Source organism: Rhinolophus sinicus, linkage group LG07 (genome assembly GCF_036562045.2).
Source record: "Rhinolophus sinicus isolate RSC01 linkage group LG07, ASM3656204v1, whole genome shotgun sequence".
Lineage (NCBI taxonomy): Eukaryota > Metazoa > Chordata > Mammalia > Chiroptera > Rhinolophidae > Rhinolophus > Rhinolophus sinicus.
In genome coordinates, this window is record NC_133757.1 from 99762725 (window position 1) to 99783899 (window position 21175).

Genomic DNA, 21175 nt, shown 5'->3' on the forward strand with positions numbered 1-21175 from the left:
TCAAGGAGAAACTCTAGGATTAAGGTAAGAAACAATCTCTGGATAATAGACATGAACAAGGTGTAGAGAGAAACTGACCAGTATGAAGTAAATTAGAAAATTTAGGGGAGACATCTACCGAAGTACAAATTAGTAGAATACCTGATGGGTTTGGCTATATCTAGAGAAGATGGATGCCCGTGGTGCAGGGGGTAGGGGGATTGGAAAACAATCAGTGATAGATAAATAGAAAACTACACAAACAGAAAAATAAGACAATAACTCTAAGGAAAACAAAATGTTGTAGAAGAAAATATATTGCATAGCTTGGCTGTGAATAGTATTTATCTAGTCATAATAAAGCAAACTGAAAAGTGATCGAAAGTATGATGTAACTGTACTAGGAGAATAGGGAAAGGAATGTGTGTGAAGTGGGAGATAAAACTAAACCTTTTCTCCATAGTGGGGGGAATGGCTAATGCATAAAACAAACAAACAAAAAATAAAAAAAAATAGCAGCATAACTGTGTTATTTAGAAATGTGAACATAAATATAAAAAGCAACAGTTTAAGGATTGCAAATGGGTTACTATGGGAATTAGGATATGGGTATGAGAGATCAGGGAAATTGTTGCTTTCACAGCAAGCCTTGTAGAACTACTTGATTATTTTAAAAGATTATTAAAATGCATACATATCTTTGATAAGTGTAAAATTTTAGTTTAAAAAAGAAAACCTCCATTTTTCACTATCCAAGATATGTATCCAATTCTTCCAGAAGGAAGAGAAAGAAAAATATATCACTTTATATTCTCTCTGATCCCTTCATTTTTGCCTCTCTCTTCCTCCTCTCTCCCTCTCCCTCTTCTTTTCACTTATTTGCCTTGTTTTCTTCTATTTTATCTCCATGATTCTTTCTCAGTTTGTCTTCATATTTTTTCTTTTTCTCTCTTTCTGACATAGTATGCAGCCAATAACAGCTTATTATTATTATTACTTATATTTATTGAATATAATATTCCCAGTTCTTAGTTCTTAGTATTGAAACCATGCATGGAATGTTCTTTATTTCCTCCAACTGAAGCAATCGAAGCAGCAAAATGAATTGTAAGTTACTTTTTATCAAGGTGGAGAAATCTGTCATGTAAAGGCTCTCTTAGACTTGCAGGATATATCAGAGGTCACTGGGTCCAACGAGCCACTTGAAGGAGGATCTCGCTCTTTGGTACTTGTGTCCAGCCCAGACTTCCCAGGCTCTGACTAAATAATGTGAGTGTGGGGAATATCCAGACAGCTCAACTGTGAATGAGAGTCTTCTATATGTTGAATATAACCTAAGACTGCTCCCCATGACAGCCCTTGCTATATCTACAAACAGAAATCATGTCCCCTTGAATGATTTCTGCTCTGGGCCAAACAGTGCTCTTTCTTTCCTGTTCGATTCTGGGCCCTTCACCACCCTAGTCACTCCTGAGGGCACCCTTTAAGCTGAGACTTTCAATCGGAGGCACCTAGAACTGAACATACCTCACCAGGTGTGAGCTCAGCGATGCAGATTTGCAGGAGCTCTGTCACCTCCATTTTTCTGCTCACTGTGCTTCTATTAATGCAGCCTAAGTTTTGAAGTAGCTGTTTCTCTCAACTCTTGCTGACTTACATCAACCTCAAAGTCCTCTAAAATCTTAGGTTTCTTTCTTATGTGCCCCCTTAAAAAGCCTGCTATCTCATATTCTGTATGTGGGCAGATGAGTTTTTCCAACATTGCTGTCTGTCTTACATTTATCCCACTAAACCTCTTCTGAGTTTTGGCTCACATTCTCACTATGTTTTAAGAAGTTTCTTGTGATTCACTTGAATGAACACGCTTGGCTACCAGTTATAAATTGCTCACATTAAAACTATTTCATCATCCAATTCCCCAACAAAATTTATATCATCTTGGCGCTAAGACAGATCTGCTTAGAGCCCCTCACTATATGACCCATTGCAGGTACCCTGGGCCATTGATTTTGACAATAGAAAGAGGTCCAGGCAAGCCTTACTTTGGGGTCTCTGGCCTGTGCACATGACGGGGACGGGGCTCATCACCTTTACTGCCTATAACCCTGGACCAGTGTCAGAAAATCTGGGCTGTCTCATGCAATCCATCATTCCTACACCTTCTGGGAAATGAATGAAAATGAGTTGAACACATGGAGATGAAGCAGATGGTTGGGTTGATTCCACGATGGATGAGGAGCAGGGAACTCCACAAAGCAGAGGCTCTTGCTCCCACTGTCTTGGACTCCGTGCCAGCTGTCAACAGCTGGACACGAGAGAAAGAACCACCTCACGATTAATACTCCATCTGTCAGGGGCTGTCAGCTCTGAAAAATAATAACAAAGGCTAACATTTGTGAAGCGCTTTGCGTTTTCAACACCCTTCTCTTCCTTGTAAGAACCCTTGAGACGGGAAGGCCAGGAAGTAGTAACCCAGTTTTATAGATGAGGAAATGAAGTTTTAAAAAGGTTCACTGACTTGCTCATACCTATAGATCTTGGGAAGGTGGAGCTGGGAGTCCAGGCTGGGTGTCCTGGCTTGGGAATCCAGTCTTCTCTCCACAAGGCATCTCTGAAGCCTACTGTCCAGGTCGCCAATTAGTAACTGTTGATCTACCATCTCCCTTGGGCCTTTCATGGGCTAACTGTTGGAGAGGGGACACACAGGAGTATAACCCATGAACCCTGACCTCAGTGAGCTCAGAGCGACCTAAAGCATTCTGTTCAGGCACCTGAGCAGATGGATTGGCCTCTGAGCACAATAGCCATCAAAAGAAGAGGAAGCACAGTCAGTGGAGAAGGTTTTAGGTGAGGGATAGGCTGGGCTGGTCCTGAAGGGTGAGCTGTGTTGGAAAACCTGGGAAGGTAGTGGTGGAGGGCGGACTGTGGGCAGTCTCCGGAGGCGCGTGTGGGTGGGGAGGGATGAGAAGGGACTGGCCTAAGTGCAGACAGAAGTGCGTGTCAGGGTCAAGGTGAAGCAAACAGAATGGAGAGGGTGAGCCGGAGGCCTTGAGCGAGGAGATGATTCCCTTGCCTTAGGCATCCAGCTCACTGACAGGTATGGGGCTGTATTGCAGGATGGGGAGACAATGACAAGTGGGGTGTGGTCCCTCCCTCAGGAAGGTTACAAGAGCACTGTCCTATTATCCTCTCAGAATGACTAGCTCCTCACCACACTCCAGTGGCATGTGACATTTTCCACTATTGAGCACTCAGAAGAAACCTTCCAGTTTTCTAATATTTGTTTTTGTTTAAGTTGTAAACAAGCTTAGAATCTCCTTCAGGATGTCCGATGGAGCACTAGCCCTGTTCTCTGTGTTCAATTAAGAATGGAGAAGCTTTAATACTACATCCCTCTCTTGCAGAATCACTGTACTCAGTAGCATCTTAAAGGCTCTGATAAGTCCTGCAGTTAAGGAACACCTCTTGCTTTGACCAGAGAACCCTTTCTCAAGGAACTCCTGGGAACATCTCATGAAACTGGCAGGCTCAGAGTCACTGCCTAATCCCGTTTGATACTCACATCTTCCCTGTGATATGAGGCTATTTTCATGTCCAATGAGAATACTGAGACCAAGAAATTTAGTGATTTGCCCAAGGAAACACAACTAGGAATGGTCAGATTAAAGTCCAGGACTTTATACTGTAAATCTGTGGCTTTGTCCCTAATTCAGCCTTACAATGTCTGAATCAACTTTCCCTAATAAAGCATATATAATTACCTTGCGGGGGAGATAACAGAAACTTAGACAGGAGGAAATAAAAATCATTAGGAACGCCTTAAAGCTGATGAAGCATAGATTCTCTCAGAAGCCGGGGCTGCTTTCCAATTCAGAAGCCCTTTGTCTTGGATCCATCTACCTTCCCTCAGATGTAACTCCTACATTGGCGGGGGGAGTGGGGCTAGTGGCTAGAGGTGGTTGACGGATTTCAGTTAAGATCAGATGGGTGCTTTGAGATAAACAATATGATGATAAATCAGAAAGCACTTACACTGTTGATCAAACAAAATTTTATAAAACCACAAAAGCTAAATTCCTAGATCATTTGGCGCATACAGTAATTACTTCTTACCTAAACTACCTCCTGAACAAAACCTAAACTGATGAAATTCATGGTACAATTAAACAATAATTACTTTTTAAACGTGGTAAATCCAAATTCTGATTTTGGAGAGATTATATACTTTTCACCAGGCTCTGCCTACGAAGCTGAACAACAGGAAAAGATAAACACTGGTCTGTGAACAAGGCACAAAAACTTGTTTTTGAAATATTTGTATTGGACATGAAATAGGTTAAAAACTAACAAAAAAGAAAATACTAAAGGTCGTAAAGAGTATGTATTTTTTGTAGAGCAGGCCACAAATAAAGGCATAGCAAGGTACCTAGATAGTCTAATTTATAGAGACAGAAAGTAGAATAGGGGTTTCCAGGGGCTGTGAGGAAGGGGAAGAGGGAGTTGTTTAATGGGTGGAGAGTTTCTGTTTTGCCAGATGAAAAGTGCTCTGGAGATGGATGGAGGTGATGGTTGCACAACAGTGTGAATGCACTTAACACAACTGAACTGTACACATGCAGGCTGCTTGACCTTGGACAAGTTACTTAGTTCCTTCATCTCTCTAAAGTGGGAATAATAACAGTACCGACCTCACCAGGTTGTTGTCAAGGTTAAATGAGTGAAGAAACGAAAACCCCTTGGAATTGCCTAGCACAGGTATATACTACAAAATGTTTTCTCCCCGCCCCTCCATCTTCTTCTGCTTCTCCTCCTATTAGTATTATCCTTCTTCTATCATTTCTTTTTTTTTATCTCTATAATACGAAGCCTCATATGGGAGCTGCTTCTCAAGGGTGGTCAGGCGGCACAGTCCCTGAAAATGACTAAGACATTTCTGACTCAGCTCTGTGTTGGCAGCTGTCATGCGGGGGGGTGGGGGAGGGACCTGAGCCTTGGCAAACTCTTCTGTACGAGATCTCACCCTCAAGTGTTCAGGCCGAATTGTAACCAGTGAACTTGAGCCTATTCCTGAATGTTACCTTCAGAGTTCTGGCTTCAGGAGGCTGTCCACATAAACTGGCAGTGCTGCCATGGCTCAAACTGTTTTGGAATTTCCCTGATGACGTCCCCCATCACCACCCCAATCTGAAGGTAATTACTCTGTGAAGGTTTTGGTTAGATCTTCTTTTTTAAATGTAACCAGTCGTGCTTAGGTTTACAGTTTGTTGTGCCCTAGCCCACCCTTCCTCCTGGATGGTAACCCCCTTGAGGACAGCGAGCTCATCGTACTGACTCTTGCATCTATCTCTCCACCCTGTGCAATGCCAGTGCCCCATAAATGTTGGCCTTCTGGCTGAGTTGAGCCGAAACTGACTTTGGGAATCTCCTGGGGCACTCATCAGAATATCCCCGGTGTGGCCAATGTGTGTCCCTTGGGGGTGGATGTGACTTCAGGAAAACATGTAAGGAATTCTAAGCTGAGTTTGGCGAATGCATTCAGCAATGCCAAACTACATCCTATAAATACGTTTATAAGGCTGGTTTTCTTGCACGGCTCATAAGCCAGGTCTAGCTGCCATTCCCCTGGAAGCTTTCCAAAACGTTTGAGCAGGGCCTTTAGAATAGGCGCATGGAGTCCCAAGACCAAGGCTGACTTCCAGGAGGAACCAAGCCGCAGGTCCTGTGGAGAGCTGTAATGCTAAGATTGGCCACCAGAGGGGGGACGTGTTCCAGACCCCACGGGGGCCTCCACAAGTGCTCCAAGAACTTTATATTTAGAGACTGGCGGCCAGAGCAGCTGCAGTTCACATCTCAGTCAGTACCTAGCAGAGCTGCTGGTGCCTCCACAGAACACCTCCTGACCGTGGCCGCTGGCTGACTGAGGTGAGGGACCAACCCAGGGACTCCCCAGCTGCCGGCCCCCGACTTGGGCACAAGGCTGAGTCTTGCCTCCTGACCTTATCTTCCTTGACAAGTGACCCCTGAGACGAGTCACTGGGCACCCCTGCAGCCTCTTTCTATGACTCCGTCTGGATTTGGCTGGTTGTGGGGACAAGCTCCAAGGGGCCACTTGTGTCTCAGTGCAGCAGTAGCAGCCAGCTCTCCAGGCACCATGGTGAATGCCGGGAACTGAGGGGACAGCCTCTGCAGCCTCCGTGGAGGCAATAGGGTGAGTCTTTGTCACTTTGACACTTTGATACTAACTTTGTCCCAGCACCTGGGCATGGTTTCCCCAAAGGTAATTGGAGGACACTGGGATGTGGCGGATGGAACAGGGCATGGCATTTGGGCATCCCCAGGGTGTGGAGCATAGAGGTACTGGTGCCAAATAGGACCGTCTCAGTTGTCAGCCTTTGGAGATCCACTGGGCCCTCATCCAGCTGCCTGAGCAGGCGAGTGTAAGCCTGCATTTGAAGTGCCGCGGGAAGCTATTGCCTTAGTGGCAACTCTGTCTGGCTCTTGTCACAGCTCAAAAGCCTAATTTAGGGTGAAGATGGTACAGGTGACAGTCCCTCTACATGGACAGAATGTGTGTGCATGTGCGTGCCTAGCGGTGGAACATATGAAGGGAAAGCTGATTTATAAAACACCTACACCTCTCCAGCCTTTGGGTTGTGATTTAGGTTAACTAAGTACTGTTGGAGGAGGAAAGGGCTTAAAACCTACTTGGTGACAGTCTCTCTGGAGAGGGCCACATGCATGGTGATTTTTACTTGCTTCTGATGAGTTTAACGCTAGGCAATCCAAAGAAAAGCTAGGAGACCTGCAGAGTTACATGCTGGAATCCAGAGACACCGTCTTTGCAGCAACAAGCAAGGCTCATGCCATCCTCTTGGCAGGAAGAATTGATTGAGTCCTTCTGCTGCCCAGAGAGGGACTTTGAGAGTCAGGATCTGGACTTCAGCTCTGGTCTGCATTCATGATTGCAAAGGGAACCCCCAACAGCATTGTTTCTGGGACTGGCAAGGCAGGAAGGAGGCCTAAAGCACCTACAGACCCCTCCCACCTGGCTGCTTGGCAGGGCCAGAAAATGCTGGGGGGCTGTTGGTTATCACCAGTCTCTGACACTAACTCCCTGTGTGCCCTTGTTTGTAAAGTCTTTCCACGTGCACCATCCCACATGAGGCTCTCCATAAGCGAGTGGCTGGCAGATGTGCTTCGCCTCATCATAGAAATGATGACCTGAGGCTGCACGAGCTTAGCTGATTGGGCCAAGTTCCTGAATAATAAGAAGTGGAGCCAAGATAGGATCCCGTGTCCGCTGAGCTCCCCACACCCCACAGGTCTGCACAGAGCTGCCTAGGGTGGAGCTATGGATGGCTGAGTGCTTCAGCTCTAAAGTGCATCGAGACACCCTAAGAGGTCAGTAAAGTGTCCTCTCCCTGGGGAATGAAGACGCTACTCTTTGACTTGAAACATAAAAGTCCAGGCTCCTTGGGCTTCATCCACAGGGCACTTTGGCGTCCACACCCTGCCCATGTTTCCGGGGCCCTGGTCCCCTACCTTCCAGCTCTCAGAGCCTCTCTTTAGCCAAAGAGCCCCTACCTGGCCCTCTTCACTTACTCGTCTTTGACCCTAAAGGTGGTCACCAAAAGGGACGGAGACACCCTTCCTGGACAAAGCAACCTCGTGGCTGAGCCAGTGTCCTGAGGGGAAGCCTTTGCCTAGCAACTCATCCCTCTCTGACATCCATTGGTTCTTGCCTCCTTGTGCCTTGGTTGGCTTTATCTTTAAAATGGGAATGACAGACTGGCACCATTTGCCCCCCTCACAGTGCTACTGGGAGGGCAGAGAGATCCTGGATGGCAAACATCTGTAACTCATGGGCTGAATGGACACGCAAGAGGTTCGTTGAGCCTTCCCTGAGAGCACAAACTTGGCCCAAAGGCTATGAGACCAAATGATCAAAGGGTCCAAATTCTGGCCCTGCTCCCCCCTTCCCCAAGGAAAGAAAAACCACCCAAAATAAAACCTGGGGCAGACAGAACATTCTTAGGTTTCATTCCCAAGTAACAAATATTAGCCGAGCTGACTGAGCATTTCCAATCTCATCTCACTCACATCTGGCCTCGTCCTCGGCCAGCCCCTCTCCCCAACAAGTTCCCCAGGGCTCCAGCTCCACCAGCTGAGGGGTGGGGAGGGAGCAGAGTCAGGACCACCCGACAGACACATTCCAGATAACAAGTACTGCATTCCAGCTTTGGTCCAGGAGCTGATCGGCAAGGGGAAGGTGGAAATGAAGATGGGGCTAAGCTGGCCCAAGCCCATCACCACACCTCCACTCCCGGCATGACAGCTCTGGGCTCTGTGCGACCTCTGCTTTTGGCAAAGAGAGGGTTACCACATGCAGAAGACACTGGCCTCCTGATTTGCAGCTCCCCAGGATCCAAAGGAAGCCAGAGGGAGGGGTGCTGCACACAGTGCTATGAAATGAGGGAGGGTCCCCTGCAGCTCTCCAGCAGTGGAGCTGCTCAGCGCCCCACCTAGAAACCCTTACTGGGTGGAGGGCTTGAATAGAGGGCGGGTATTGGGAGACTAGCAAACTTGACTCAACTGTAGAATGGAGAAGCCGAGGTGGGGGCTATATAGGGGCTCCGGGGGCCCCTGGGGCAGGGTGGACAGATCCTGACAGAGTTTGGGCTTCCTTCTGCCCCTCCCTCCCACAGGCTGGAAGAAAGACCTGCAGAGACTGGGAACACCCTAATTGTACGTGTGTGTGCCTGTGTGTGCATGCCTGCACGCATGTACAGGGGATGTGGCATCTCATTACATGAAAAGACAAGAGCAGACGCCCCTCTCCATCCTTCCTGGGCCAGTGGATTGACAACTAATCATTTACAGCCTTTTCTCAGCCCTGAAGTCAGAGAACTCTGGAGACAAAGGTCAAGTCATGAAAATAGGAAATGTGTTTGTTCTGCCAGGCAGAGCCATTCGGCCAGCTTCCTCCTTCATTATCTCATTATTGAAATGGTGCTGACACCACCTTTCCCAGCCTGCTTCTAAAGAAGAACTGACGGCTGCTCCCTTCAATTAGTCGACACTGTGCCTCCACTGCCACCTGCCAGGCACCTCCCTGTCACCTCCTCTCAGGTGGTAGACCCCTGGCTGCCACTCTGGGCCCCAGAATTGAGCTTGTTCCATGCTGGGCCTGGGACCCATCCACCCTTCCAGGGCTTTTATCTTCCAAAGAATTCACTTTTGAAAAGTAGATTCTTTTTTTGGATTCAATATCTAGATAGTCCAAGAGCATCAGAACCAAAGGCCAAGCTAAACTAATGGCTGGAACCAGCTGAAAGTGGAGAGTAATTTATAAAATCACTGAGCATATATGTAAGAAAAAGAATATCAAGTATTTTATGGAAATAAATAGTTTGCAATTTGGCTCGAAAAGTGGATTTTTCTTATTGCACAAAGAATGCAAACACACCGTAGAAAATCCAGCAAATAAAAAGAGGCGCAGTTCCCACCAGAGTCCTGTAACACATGTCTCACCAGAGCAACTGGGACTTCTCCACACACTGCCTCTCCCATCACATACACAGGACCCATGTGCATATTAAAAAATGAGATGGTGTCATACACACTTGTATAAATGGGGCTGGTTCACGTTAAACAGCAGAGCATCTCCCCCAGTCACTGGGTATGTTGCTGGGACATTGTGGGTAGGACCCTAAGCCCCTGTGATCTAGCCTCAGGAGGCCATTCAGGCACTGGGACCCTCCCTGGGTCTAAGGCTGCCCAGGCCTTAGTGTCTGGGGTGGCCCAACACGGCTGCTGCTCGCCAGGCTCCCTGCTATGATCCCGCTGAACCCAGGTCTGACCATGCCAGCCCGGCTGGGTTGGGAGCCCTTCTGTTCTTAGCTGTGTTGGCTGGTGGTCTCCATACCCACCTTTGTGTCTGGTTTCCCTCGTTTCCGACAGAGCAGCCCAATTCTGTCTGACGTACCCAGGGCTCTAGAGGCTCAGAAACTGCTCCTTCTGGGTCAGGAGGGTCGGTTCCTCCAGGCCCCACCCAGCCTGGCCCTCCGTGCCCCCTCTCAGCTCAGGGCTCCAGCCCCATCAAGGTCCCACCATCAGAAAGAGCCAAAGGTCCTTGGTTTTCCCAAGCACTGAGAAGTTGGAGATGGGGAATCAGGGTCCTAAGGGCTCAGTAGATGTCAACCGTTGATGAGGACGTAGTCCCAGGGTTCAGGTTTGGGGTCACAGTGTGGGTACCTTGTTCTATCCATTCATTTCCATTTCCACCTACACTTTATTCTCTCTCTCCACCCCCTCCGTCCTTCTTCCCTCTCCTGTCCCGCTGCTGCTGCAGGCCAGGATGGAGAATAAAGCCATGTACCTGCACACCGTGAGTGACCGTGACACCAGTTCCATCTTTGAGGAGCCCTTTGATGGCAGGAGCCTGTCCAAGCTGAACCTGTGCGAGGATGGTGAGTACCTCTGGCTCGGTCTTGGGGATCTGCCCTGCACCCCACACCCAACCTTGGCATTGCTCCAGGGTGCTGGTGACCTCCCCCCTAATACTGCATGTATTGAACTTAATGCTTTGAAAGGTCTTTTCCATATGTTTTCTCATTCATGCATCTCAACAAACCTGTGTGATCAGCAAGATGAGCACCCATTTTATAGATGAGCTAGTGGAGGCTGAGAAAAAGCATTAAGGATAATTCAGCTCATAGAGGGCTTCCAGCATTGAGTTTCCTGACTCCTTTTGCTTCTCTCTGAGTGAGAGGCTGTGGTCAGGCAAAGGCATCTGAACCAATTAGCCCAGACCCTCAGGTGAGGAGTCTCCAATCCATTTCCAGAAGGATTAGTGAGGAGAAAACATACCTCTCCAGATATTCATCCTGCCCCTGGGTCTGAGGCCCCAGGACATGTCACAGGAAAGGGTTCCCCATTCCAGTGACCCAGGTGGCACTACATCTTTGGGGGCTAGGTATTTGCTAAAACTCTGGAAATACAACTGATAACAGCTTCCCCTAAAAAAGCCCAAAGCCATTTGTCAACAGCCTGCCTCCTGTATATCCAGCACAGAACTCGACACTTTGTAGGTGCTCAGTAAATACTTGCTGCATGAATGCATACACTCCTCTTTGCTGTGAGTGTAGAAGCAGAAAGAAAGCACCATCCCCACTTCAAAGATGAATAGAAAGAAGCTCACAGAAGAGTCTTGTAAAGATTTATGGTGAGATAGAGATAGTCTATATTAGAGTTCTCCAGACAAACAGAACTGGTATGCTCTCTCCGTACATACATAAAGTGATGTACTATACAGGACTCACGTGATTACGGAGGTGGAGAAGTCCCACAATCTGCAGACTGGAGACCCAGGAGAGCCAGGGATGTAACTCAGTCTCAGTCAGAAGGCCTGAGAACCAGAGGAGTCAATGGTGTAAACAGCAGTTTGAGGGCCAGAAACGATGAGAGGAGATGTCTCAACTCTACTAGCACTCAGTCAGGAAGCAAAAAGCAAACACTACCTTTTGTTCTACTCAGGCCCTCAGCTGATTGGATGAGGCCCACCCACGTGGGAGAGGGCCAGTCTGCCTGACTGAATCCACCAATTCAAATGCTAATCTCATCAGGAAACACCCTCCAAGACACACCCAGAAATGATGTTTAATCTGGGCACTGTCATGGCACAGTTAAGTGAACACATAAAATTAACCATCACCCAGGCCTTTTTTCAAGCTTTTTTCTCAAGCGTCATGTTTTGTTGTGCTCCACTCTGCTAGCTGCCTCTGTCTTGAAATTACTCAAAATGAGAAATGACTCCCCCTCATGCTCCAAGCCTGTTTTTCCTCCCACAAAGTGCTGAGAGTAGGAAGGGAAGCTGGGTGACTTAGAAAGGCAGGGATTGGAGACAGTCTCAGCAGGGAGAGGAGACAAGGAGATTTGGGCTTGTGACTGATAAACAGCTCTTCACCCGTTCTCGTAAATTGCCTGCCATGAGAGCTCTATCTCTGGATTCCAGTCAGCGCCCCATACTTACAGGACCCATGCTGTGTGAAGCTGTGGGTTAGGTGCCAGAGATGTTCCAAAGAGAAATTAAACCGTCCTTGCATTCAAAGGGCTTACGATCCAGTGGAAAGGACTGGCATGGGGACAATTACCCATCATATAAAGTAGGCGAAAGTATGTGTGATTATTGAAGTCAAGCAGACCTCAAAAAAAGGCCTCAAGGACTGACTGTGACGTTGTAAGCGAGGAGGTAGGTGGGGAAAGCTATGACGAGCTGAGTTCTACCCGGTCACTGTTTCCATCAGGTTAGTGCCACCTGAAGAGAGGAAGGCCCTGGGTGGCTGGATGGCTCGCCTGTGCTTAGCACTTGCCCATCACACATAGCAAAGGCCACGCTGGCTTTGGGATCTTGATCCAGCCCTGTCCCATCCAGCCATGAGTGGGGAGGCCTGGTTTGGCAAGAAAGAACTGGGGTGCAGCATAGTGGGGCAATTGGAGGACCAGCAGGGCCAGCCTGGCTGTCAGTGGGGGAAGGGCAGAGTGGGGACCACCGGGGTGGGGAGACGCCTGAGGTGGGAGGTGTCACTGGGCCATTGTACCCTCTTCCCCTTACCTCATGTTACTCTCCCTTTGTCTGAACCCCAAATTAAAAAAAAAAAATTTAAAAAGACCATTTGGACAAGAAGGGGTGAAAATAACAGTAACCCAGCCACTGTGTTTTCCAGGTCCCCAGAGGTGGGGAGAGCTGACCAGAGGGCAATTTTAGAGCAATGCTAGCAAGTGTCCTTGGGAGTCACCTGAGGCCTGGCACCCCATGAACTGCAGACAGTAGAGGCTGGAAGATGAGGGATGAAGCCTGACTCACCCTTCCCAGGGCGTGTGACCTGACCAGGGCCCATCCTCCTTCTGGGTCTCAGCATCTGCATCTGCCAAATGGGGGCAGAAAGGGTGTGTCGAAGGTCCTGTCCAGTCTACAGTTCTGTCCGTAGAAACAGATTTGGTCATTGCCTTTGGGTTAAGGTCCTTTTACAACCTAAGTCAGGACACAATGCCACCCTGAGCAAACCCAGGCACTGACCTGACCAACTCGGCCTCTGGTCTTCATGTTGAACCTGCTGCCTCTGCCATGTCCTGCCCTCACCTTGGCTCACTCTCTCACCCTGTTCCTATCTTTGCTCAAATCTCACCTCCCCCAGTAGGCTTTCCTGCCTCTACTGCACTCCTAGCCCTCTTTCCCTGCTTCTCTTGGTCCTATGTTCTTCTAACACATATGTCATTTTCTTATTGACTATTTTATCATTTACTGTCTGTTCCTCACGTGACAGGCAGCATCTCTGTTTTGTTCACTGATGTCTCCCAGCCTGGCATGTAGTAAGTGCTCACTAAGTATTTGTTGAATGAATGAATGAGCGAACAAACGAATGAACACAGAGGTCCTTAAAATCTACAGGTGGCAAAACAAATACATTCTAAACCTGATTTCTAAATCATCTGTATCTTCCCCGCTCTTCCCTCCCAGATGCCAGGTGCAGGGTGGGGTGGAGGGCACAAGGAACCCAGAAAGACTAGTGTTGAGATGCAAGCAGCCCCCGAAAAGCTCATTGGTTTCTGGTTTGATTTCTTTTCTTCCCTTTCATTTCTAAGAGGAAAAAATTGGGCTCTGACTTGGGGAAATTCCAGCCAGATTTGATCTGTTTCCCCAGGATTTTGCTGCTTCTTGATCCTCATCTCTGGAGAGTGTAACAGGAGAGGGAGAGGAAGGGGTGAGGCTGGAAGGTTGATGGGAAAGAGGGTGGGCAGAGATGGGGACAGGGAGGGAGACCCGAGTCACTGTGGGCCTTGAGTAAATTAAAACAATATCGTCTGGTGTGGGCCTCACAGGGGCTCCAAGTCCTTTCCAGGGTTTTCCCCTTGAAGGCAGGGAGGTGGGGAGGGAGGAGGAGCCTCCCCTTGGCCTTGGGGATCCTGGGATCTGGGGAAGCAAAGTTGCAAAAATGCAGCCTACCTTTTAGGGTATGCCTTGGATTTTAATGCAGGTGGGAATTTAAAGATGTTAGGGGGTAAACATGTTATTGCATCGGTCATGCACTGACAACACGCTCTCCTCTGCCCTGCCTTCCTCCCTCTCTCCTCTCCTCTCTTTTCTTGTCTTCTCTTCTCCTCCTACCTTGCCTTTATCCCTCCCTTCTGTTCACTTACCATGTGAGAAGGGAAGGTGAGGACTGTGGTACCTGACTTGGTTCCTCTGTCCTCTCTATGAGAAGCCATCTGGCCCAACTCCTGCATCTTTCAAGGCTCCCTCCACACCCATCTCTGTGATGACACTCCCTCCTCTGCACCTCTGGTTTGGGTGACCTCTCAGGGCCTACCTCCTTTCTGTGTCTAAGCTCTCACCCTCCACATAGGAGCCCCCTGTTTATGGGAAGGTCCTAAGGGCAGGGACCTCCTCACCTCCATGTCTCCACCAGTCAAAAGCATTGGTTCCACCTGTTGTTCTGGAATAATGTGGAAGGAATAACTGCAGAATTCAACCTCCAAGGTCCTTTAGCTAAGGCTTCTCTAACCTTGATGCCTGCTGACACTTCCCTTTGAACAGAAACCATAATGGGCCAGCTGGGCCTGTTCAGCCCCTCCCCCTTCCCTCTCTCTACTCCTTCCTCTCCCTCCCCTCTCACCTTCCCATTCCTTTCTTTTGTAGCCTGGACAGCTGTAGGCCTCTCCAGTCTGGCGCCAGGAGGCGGAGGAGGTGGAGGGCTGGGCGTGGGTGGTGTTTAGCTGGGCTTGGCTCCTCCACAGCCCTTTCCGAGGGCCAGAGAGAGGTGTTAGTGTCAGAAAAATATTGCAGTCAGCTCACCCCACAGCCCCAGGCCCTCCACCACACTCGTGGCGTCATCCACGGGCCACAAATGGGAGGCTCTCAGAGGTAATGAGTTACACATGTTCCTGGCCGCGCTGGGACGCCTGCAGCCGAGCCGCTGGCTGAGTTTAGGGCCTGAATTCCCCATTCCGGCGTTCTTTCCCTATAAAATTAAACTATTCTCCTAGGGGAACCCCCGCATCTACCTTCTCATCAGTCAAATCTTCCCAGCTCTTCTGGCGTAGCTGGGGGCTGCTGGGCAGCCACCCAAAAGTAGGAGTGGATTTCCTGGGAGGGTCTGGCTGGGCCTCATGGAGGGTCACCGCCCTCTACAGGTTGGAGAATCAGGCACTGAAGCAGGAGAGAGCAGAGAGATTAACTCCTGCAGCGCCCCGGTGCTCAGGGTTCTGTCCCTGTTAAACCAGAGCTAGAGAAATGTGTGGTCATGGCAGGTGGGGGTCAGGCTGGGTCTGGGGTCTCGTCACAAGATGGGGAACAGCACAGGGAGGTGACAGGAGCCTGGACGTTGACGTTTGGCAGGTTTGGGCTTGAATCTATAGACCACAGTGGCTGTGTGGCCTTGGGCTCAGTGCAGGGTGTCTTGTTTGAGCCTCAGTTTCCACTCACCACCATTCACCCAACTCTCTGCCTCGCTGGGGTTGGCCACTGGGGAGCTGCCCAGAAAGGAGATGGGAAGATAGAAGAAAGGGAAGGTGCCATCTTTGTTCATCCAGCTCCTGCCCTGTGGGGTCACCTTGGGCTGCTGTGTCCTTCCACCCAAGGTCACAGCTCCTTGTAAACCATCCTCTCCACACAGGCTTTCTCCTTCCAGGTGCTAGTAATTGCTCCAGGTGCAAGGACCTTACTCTTGTCATTGCTGCCCTTCATTCCCTCATTCATTCCTTCATTTTTTTCATCTTCATCTTTCAAAAAGAAAGGTGCTTTTCAGGTGCCCTGCAGGTGCCACACACTGGCTCCAAGCAGCAAGGGGCACAAGGAGGCATGAGACAGGGGCCAGCCCTCTGTCATTTTACCATCACTCTAGTTGGTCTGTGCCCCCCTCTCTTCCCGCCCTCCCCACTGCAGACCTGCACAAAGTTGGTCCCAGCTCAGTGCTTACCTAAAGGTGGTACAGTGGGAAGGACATGCAGGGTTCGGACCACACAGTTGCTGCAGACCACATACAGCCTTGCTCACCCCAAGAACCTGAGTCCACACTTAACCTCCTGAACAGTCTTGCCCTCTCCATGGTGGGGATGGTATTGCATGGTGGCCAAAGGCACAGGCTCCTGACTCTGTCCTTGCCGCCAGCTCACTTGTTGTGAAACCCTGAACAAGTTCTTAGCCTCAGCCTCACCCTCTTCTATAAAATGGGGTACTCATAGCTCTGACACGGGGTGATTTGCAAGGGCGACACCAGTGATTCCACATGAAGTCCTTCCCGCAGTGCCTGGTATATACTGAGCACTTATAAATGTTAGATCTTAGGACGAGTATTGTGGCAACCCTATCATCTGTCTGCTTCCACCCTGAGACCCGCCCAGTACACTCTAGTCCCTCCACATTCTCTGTATTAAGTCTCCAGGGCAGTGAGATCCATTTTCACCTCATTCCCAGGTGTATCCGGTACTGATCTCTGGTGTCAGATGATAAGCAGCATGACTGATGCCCACTGAGTCTAGAAGTCCTGGCTTCTCTCTCTCTCTTTCCCAAGCCTTTGGTCCAGTCTCTCTGGCCCCTGTCAGCTGCCCATTCACACTTAGGCTGCAGCTTGTGCACCCAAGTTCCCTCTGGACTGTAAGTCCTTGAGGGCAAACACTGTCTGCCTTGGGTTCACCATTATGTCCCCAACACCTAGCGCTGCATCTTGCATATGGAAGACACCTTTGCTGGTGGAATAACTGAGCACAGTCTTGTTCACCAGATCCATAAGCACCGGGATAAAGGAAGGCTTAGAGAGATGAGTTCCAGACAAAATAAAAGGAACTGTGACTCCATTTATCCAAAGATTGCAGGGCTTTAGATGCTGGTGGTCCATGCAGAAACAAAAGGTTGTGTCTCCTGTCCTCAAGGGATTTAAAGTCCCCTGAAGACACAGACATGTAAACAGACCCTGCATTATAATTTGATTACTGCTCTAATGGAAGTATATGCAAAATGCAGTCAGAGGGGAGAGGAAGGAGCCCTCAGTCTGCCTTGGGGAGGAAGGGAGCCCCCCTGCAGGGATAGACTCCAGAGCAAAATATTGAAGGGCAGGCAGCGGCGTGCCTACTAGGAAGGGCAGGCAAAGGTTTTCCAACCCAAAGGAAGCAACACTCAGGCTATGGAAAGACAGTAGAGGGAGTTAATAAACACTCACTTATCAAGCTTCACAAAGCCAGGCACTGTTGTAAGGATTTTACAAGTATGAGCTCATTTGATCTTCGCCTCCACCCAGTGAGATAAGTCCTGTTATTATACCCAAATGACATATGAGGAAACCAAGGCACAGACACCAGGTAACAGAGTTAGGAAGGATTGGTGACTCAGTCCATTCAGGCTGCTGGGACAGAATACCATAGACAGAGTGGCTGATAAACAACAGACATTTTTTTCTCACAGTTCTGGAGGCTGGGAAGTCCAAGATCAAGGTGCCGGCAGATTTGGTGTCTGGTGGGAGCCTGCTACCTAGTTCATAGATGGCCGTCTTCTCACATGGTGAAAGGAAAGAGGGAGCTCTCTGGGGTCTATTTTATGGGGACATTAATCCCATTCATGAGGGCTCCACCCTCATGAGCTAGTCACCCGCGGAGGCCTCACCTCCTAATGCCATCACCTCAGAGGTTAGATTTCAACATATGAATTTCTGGGGGAATAAACATTCAATCTACAGCAATTGGAGTCAGAATTCACTAATCCTACAGCCCAAACTCTTAATCATGTGAAGCTAAAGCCAAATCATGGCAGGTCTCCTGCACCATCCATAGGAATCTGGATTTCTGGAGGCAATGGGAAGCTAGCAAAGGGTTTCAAAGCAGTGAAAGGATAAGGCCCTGATTGCTTTTTAGAATGCTTACTCTAGCTGCAGCAGGACATTGGATTTTTCCAGCAGGAAGGTCACGAATGACCTCTGCAGAGCCATGTCAGTGTCCGTGGAGTGGGCAGTGAGAAGCCAGGGTGCCGTGGGTTAAGTCTGAGTTGAACCAGAGGGAGAGGTCCCAATGTAGACTGCTTTTGAGACCCCTGGCTTTGAGGTTGGGAAAAGAATCAATGGAGTCGTAGAGGGGATCTGGGGTCAAGTCCAGGTAGGATAATTTAGATCAGGGGTGTCCAAACTGCAGCCCGCAGGCCAACTGCAGCCCGTGATCCGTTTTTTTATGGGCCCGCAGCAAATTCCAAAAATATATTTAGTTTACTTAAATAAACCAGGTGAGGCAATACGTACTTCACCTCAAGTGAGTGGCCCGACTATTTGTGTATTTTACTGAATATGGCTCTTGGTGAAAAACATTGAAAAAAGTTTGGACACCCTGATTTAGATGATAAATGCTAGGGCCTCAGAGAAGTGGAGGAGATGAGGGGGAGACCCAGTTCTGGTTGTGTGCTTTTAGATTAGAGCTGACAGATGGGTGGAGTGGGTGAAAATGAGAAGAGGTCCAGGGAAATGGTTCTGGTTCACACCATGCTAAGAGGTCTAAATGGATGGGAGATAGGAGGAGCAGTACCAGAGACTGAGAAGAAGCAAGTAGTGAAAGAAAAAGCGAGAATGCTAAGCTCTGGAAGTGTCTTGAGGAGGAAGGGGTGACCAATGCTGCTAGAAGATCAAGTTGGAAGAGCAGTGAGCATTGGCCACTGGATTAAGCCATTGGAGGTCAGTAGTGACCTGGTGTATTAGTCAGCTTGGGCTGCGTAACAAAATATCATAGACTTTGTGGCTTCAAGAACAGACATTTATTTTCTCACAGTTCTGGAGGCTGGAAGTCCAAGATCAATGTGTCCTCAGGGTTGGTTTCTCCTGAAGCCTCTCTTCCTGGCTTACAGATATCTACCTTCTTGCTGTGTCCTCATAAAGTTTTTTCTCTGTGTGTATGTGTACCTGGTGTCTCTGTGTCTAAATTTCCTCTTCTTATAAGGGCACCAGTCAGATTGGATCAGGACCCACCCTAAATACTCATTTTAACTTAATCACCTCTTAAAGGCCCTATCTTCAAATACAGTCACATTCTGAGGTGCTGGGAGTTAGGACAACATAGGAATTTGGGGGCACAATTCAGCCCATAACACCTGGCAAGAGCAGTTTCGGTGAAGTTGTGGGGGAGAAGGCTGATTGAAGTGGGTTCAGGAGAGGATGTGAGGAGGGGAACTGAATGCAGTGGGTACATGCACTCTTTCAAGAAGTTCTGCTGTGCAAGAGGACAAATGTGAAAGGGAAAGGGAGGCCAAGAGAAATTTTCATTTCGTTTTTTTGATGGAAGAAATAGCAGTATGGCTTATGCTGATGGAGTGATGCCACACAGAGGGAAACGTTGCCTAAACAGAACTGCAGGAGTTATGTCCCTGAGTACGTAAGAGAAGAAGGAAGCTGATGTGCAGATGGGGCTGTTGGCTGAGCCCAGAGCACAGACATTTCAACTCCCGTGACAGAAGGGAAGGTAAAGCATGAGGGCCTGGATGCAGGTCGGTGGTTACCTTGTGGTGGGAACTTAAGGAAGCCGTTTTCTCATTGCTTGTGTTTTTGCAGTCGCATAGGAAAGAGAGTGAAGCAGGAAGAGCAGGCATCTGGAAGATGAGTGTGTGAATGAACTAGGAACAGGTGGCAAGCCCCCTGGACAGCCATCGGGACCCACTTTGGTTTAGTGGTCACGCGCTTAAAGTCAGACCGATAAGCATGGTGGCATTTTTCCTTTCTCCAGTTATGCTCAGCTATGCGGATGGAAGTGCAGAGTTCAATCTAACTAGGGTTTAGAGTGTTGCCAAGGGAGTGTGAGGAAGCCAGAGAGGAACGAGGGAGTGGGGGTTGGGTGTAGAGAGGGAATAGCGTAGATTATAGAACGTAAGTCAGACAAGAAGGGAAGGAAGGACGTGATGGGGAAAGATGGCGGAAAGGCAGTGAGGTCCTTGGTTTGTAGGTCCCCGGGAGGTTAGGGAGCGTGAGAATCAGAGTTCTTGAGAGCGCGTTCCGGGAAGATGGGACTGGTGACTATAACAGGGGACTTTTGAAATCGCGATTAAGAAGGGATTTTGACTGCTGGTAAAGGCAATAGAAATGTAATACGAGGCCCATATGCGATTTTAAATGTTCTAGTAGCCACATAAAAAGGTAAACAGGCACAGATGAAACTAATTTAAATAGAGTAATATATTTTATTTAATCTAATACATCCCAAATATTATCTTTTTGATATGTAATCACTATCAAAAATAATGGAGGTATTTATATATTTTTTTCTCATGCTGAGTCTTCAAAATCCTGTGTGTATTTTGTATTTTGAGCCCAGCTCGTGTTTGGCCAGCTCCCTTTCAAGTGCATCAGGGTGGAGGTGAAATCAGAAGAGGAGAAGAGGCGGGGAGGAGTTAGAAATGGAGATTGAGAGAGAGTGACCGTGAGCCTGGAGAGGAGAAGGGTAAGCACATGTCCCTTAGCAACGAGGACAAGGGTGTGTGATGTTAGAGTCCACGCTGGGGGTTTTAGGGAGAAGAGAGAAAGTTCTGGAAGTAGCACAAAAAGCAAAGAAAAAACACCTACTGTCAGCTTAGGCCAGTTTTGTGAGAATGGGTGAGAGAAAGCCACACTTGGGGAGACAAAGGAAAACAGGTTTCCGTTAGAACAAGAAAGTGAAAAAATGTCCTGAGCAGAGGTTGAGGAAATCAGGGTGTTTTGGCTGAGTGTCTGGGAGGTCCAGGGACCACAGTGGGAAAGTTTCAGCAGTCGGGGAGGGAGATGGGGTAAAGGAGGATAAACAAGGCTGTTTGGAGATTATAGTGGGTGATGGGGCGTCCTGGGATCCTGGGTTCTGTGGGATTGACGTAAACCAGGGCGGGGACTCAGTGGGGTTGGGCTGGCTGATCTCCAGGCAGCAGTTGAACTGAAGGGGAGGCTGAGTGTTTGTGATAGGGGTCTTGCCAGGAGCACACAAAGTTCTAGGGACCCCTGTTCTCTCCTGAAGGTAGTGTGTGGGCCAGGGGTGTGGAGGGAGCCTTTTCCTACAGCACCAGGAGCTCTGGAGTTCATTTTGGCTTTTGTGGAAGGTAGGAGGCCAGGGGAGGCCAGGGGCGGTGGTGGAAGCGTGGCTGTCCATTAGAAGTGGTAATAATACACGGCTCCCCTTAACTGGACACATGCACAGGCAGGCTCTGTGC

General features: G+C 48.7%; 2 protein-coding genes across 3 annotated transcripts in view; one reads left to right on the forward strand and one right to left on the reverse strand.

Annotated features, from left to right (window-relative positions):
• Nucleotides 1-11407, reverse strand: part of ELP3 (elongator acetyltransferase complex subunit 3) — a 154891-nt gene extending 143484 nt beyond the window's left edge. The window contains exon 1 of the mRNA XM_074338361.1: nucleotides 11301-11407. The gene's annotated coding sequence lies outside the window, so the exon portion shown is untranslated. The remainder of the gene's footprint in view (nucleotides 1-11300) is intronic.
• The window catches only part of SCARA5 (scavenger receptor class A member 5), a 102106-nt gene continuing 86456 nt past the window's right edge, over nucleotides 5526-21175 (forward strand). The window contains exons 1-3 of one of the 2 annotated variants that reach the window (XM_074338363.1): nucleotides 5526-6187; nucleotides 7116-7380; nucleotides 10331-10448. In XM_074338363.1, the coding sequence (XP_074194464.1) occupies nucleotides 10337-10448 (112 nt within the window). In that variant the 5' untranslated portion in view covers nucleotides 5526-6187; nucleotides 7116-7380; nucleotides 10331-10336. The remainder of the gene's footprint in view (nucleotides 6188-7115; nucleotides 7381-10330; nucleotides 10449-21175) is intronic. The other variant, XM_019733260.2, reaches the window with a different exon arrangement.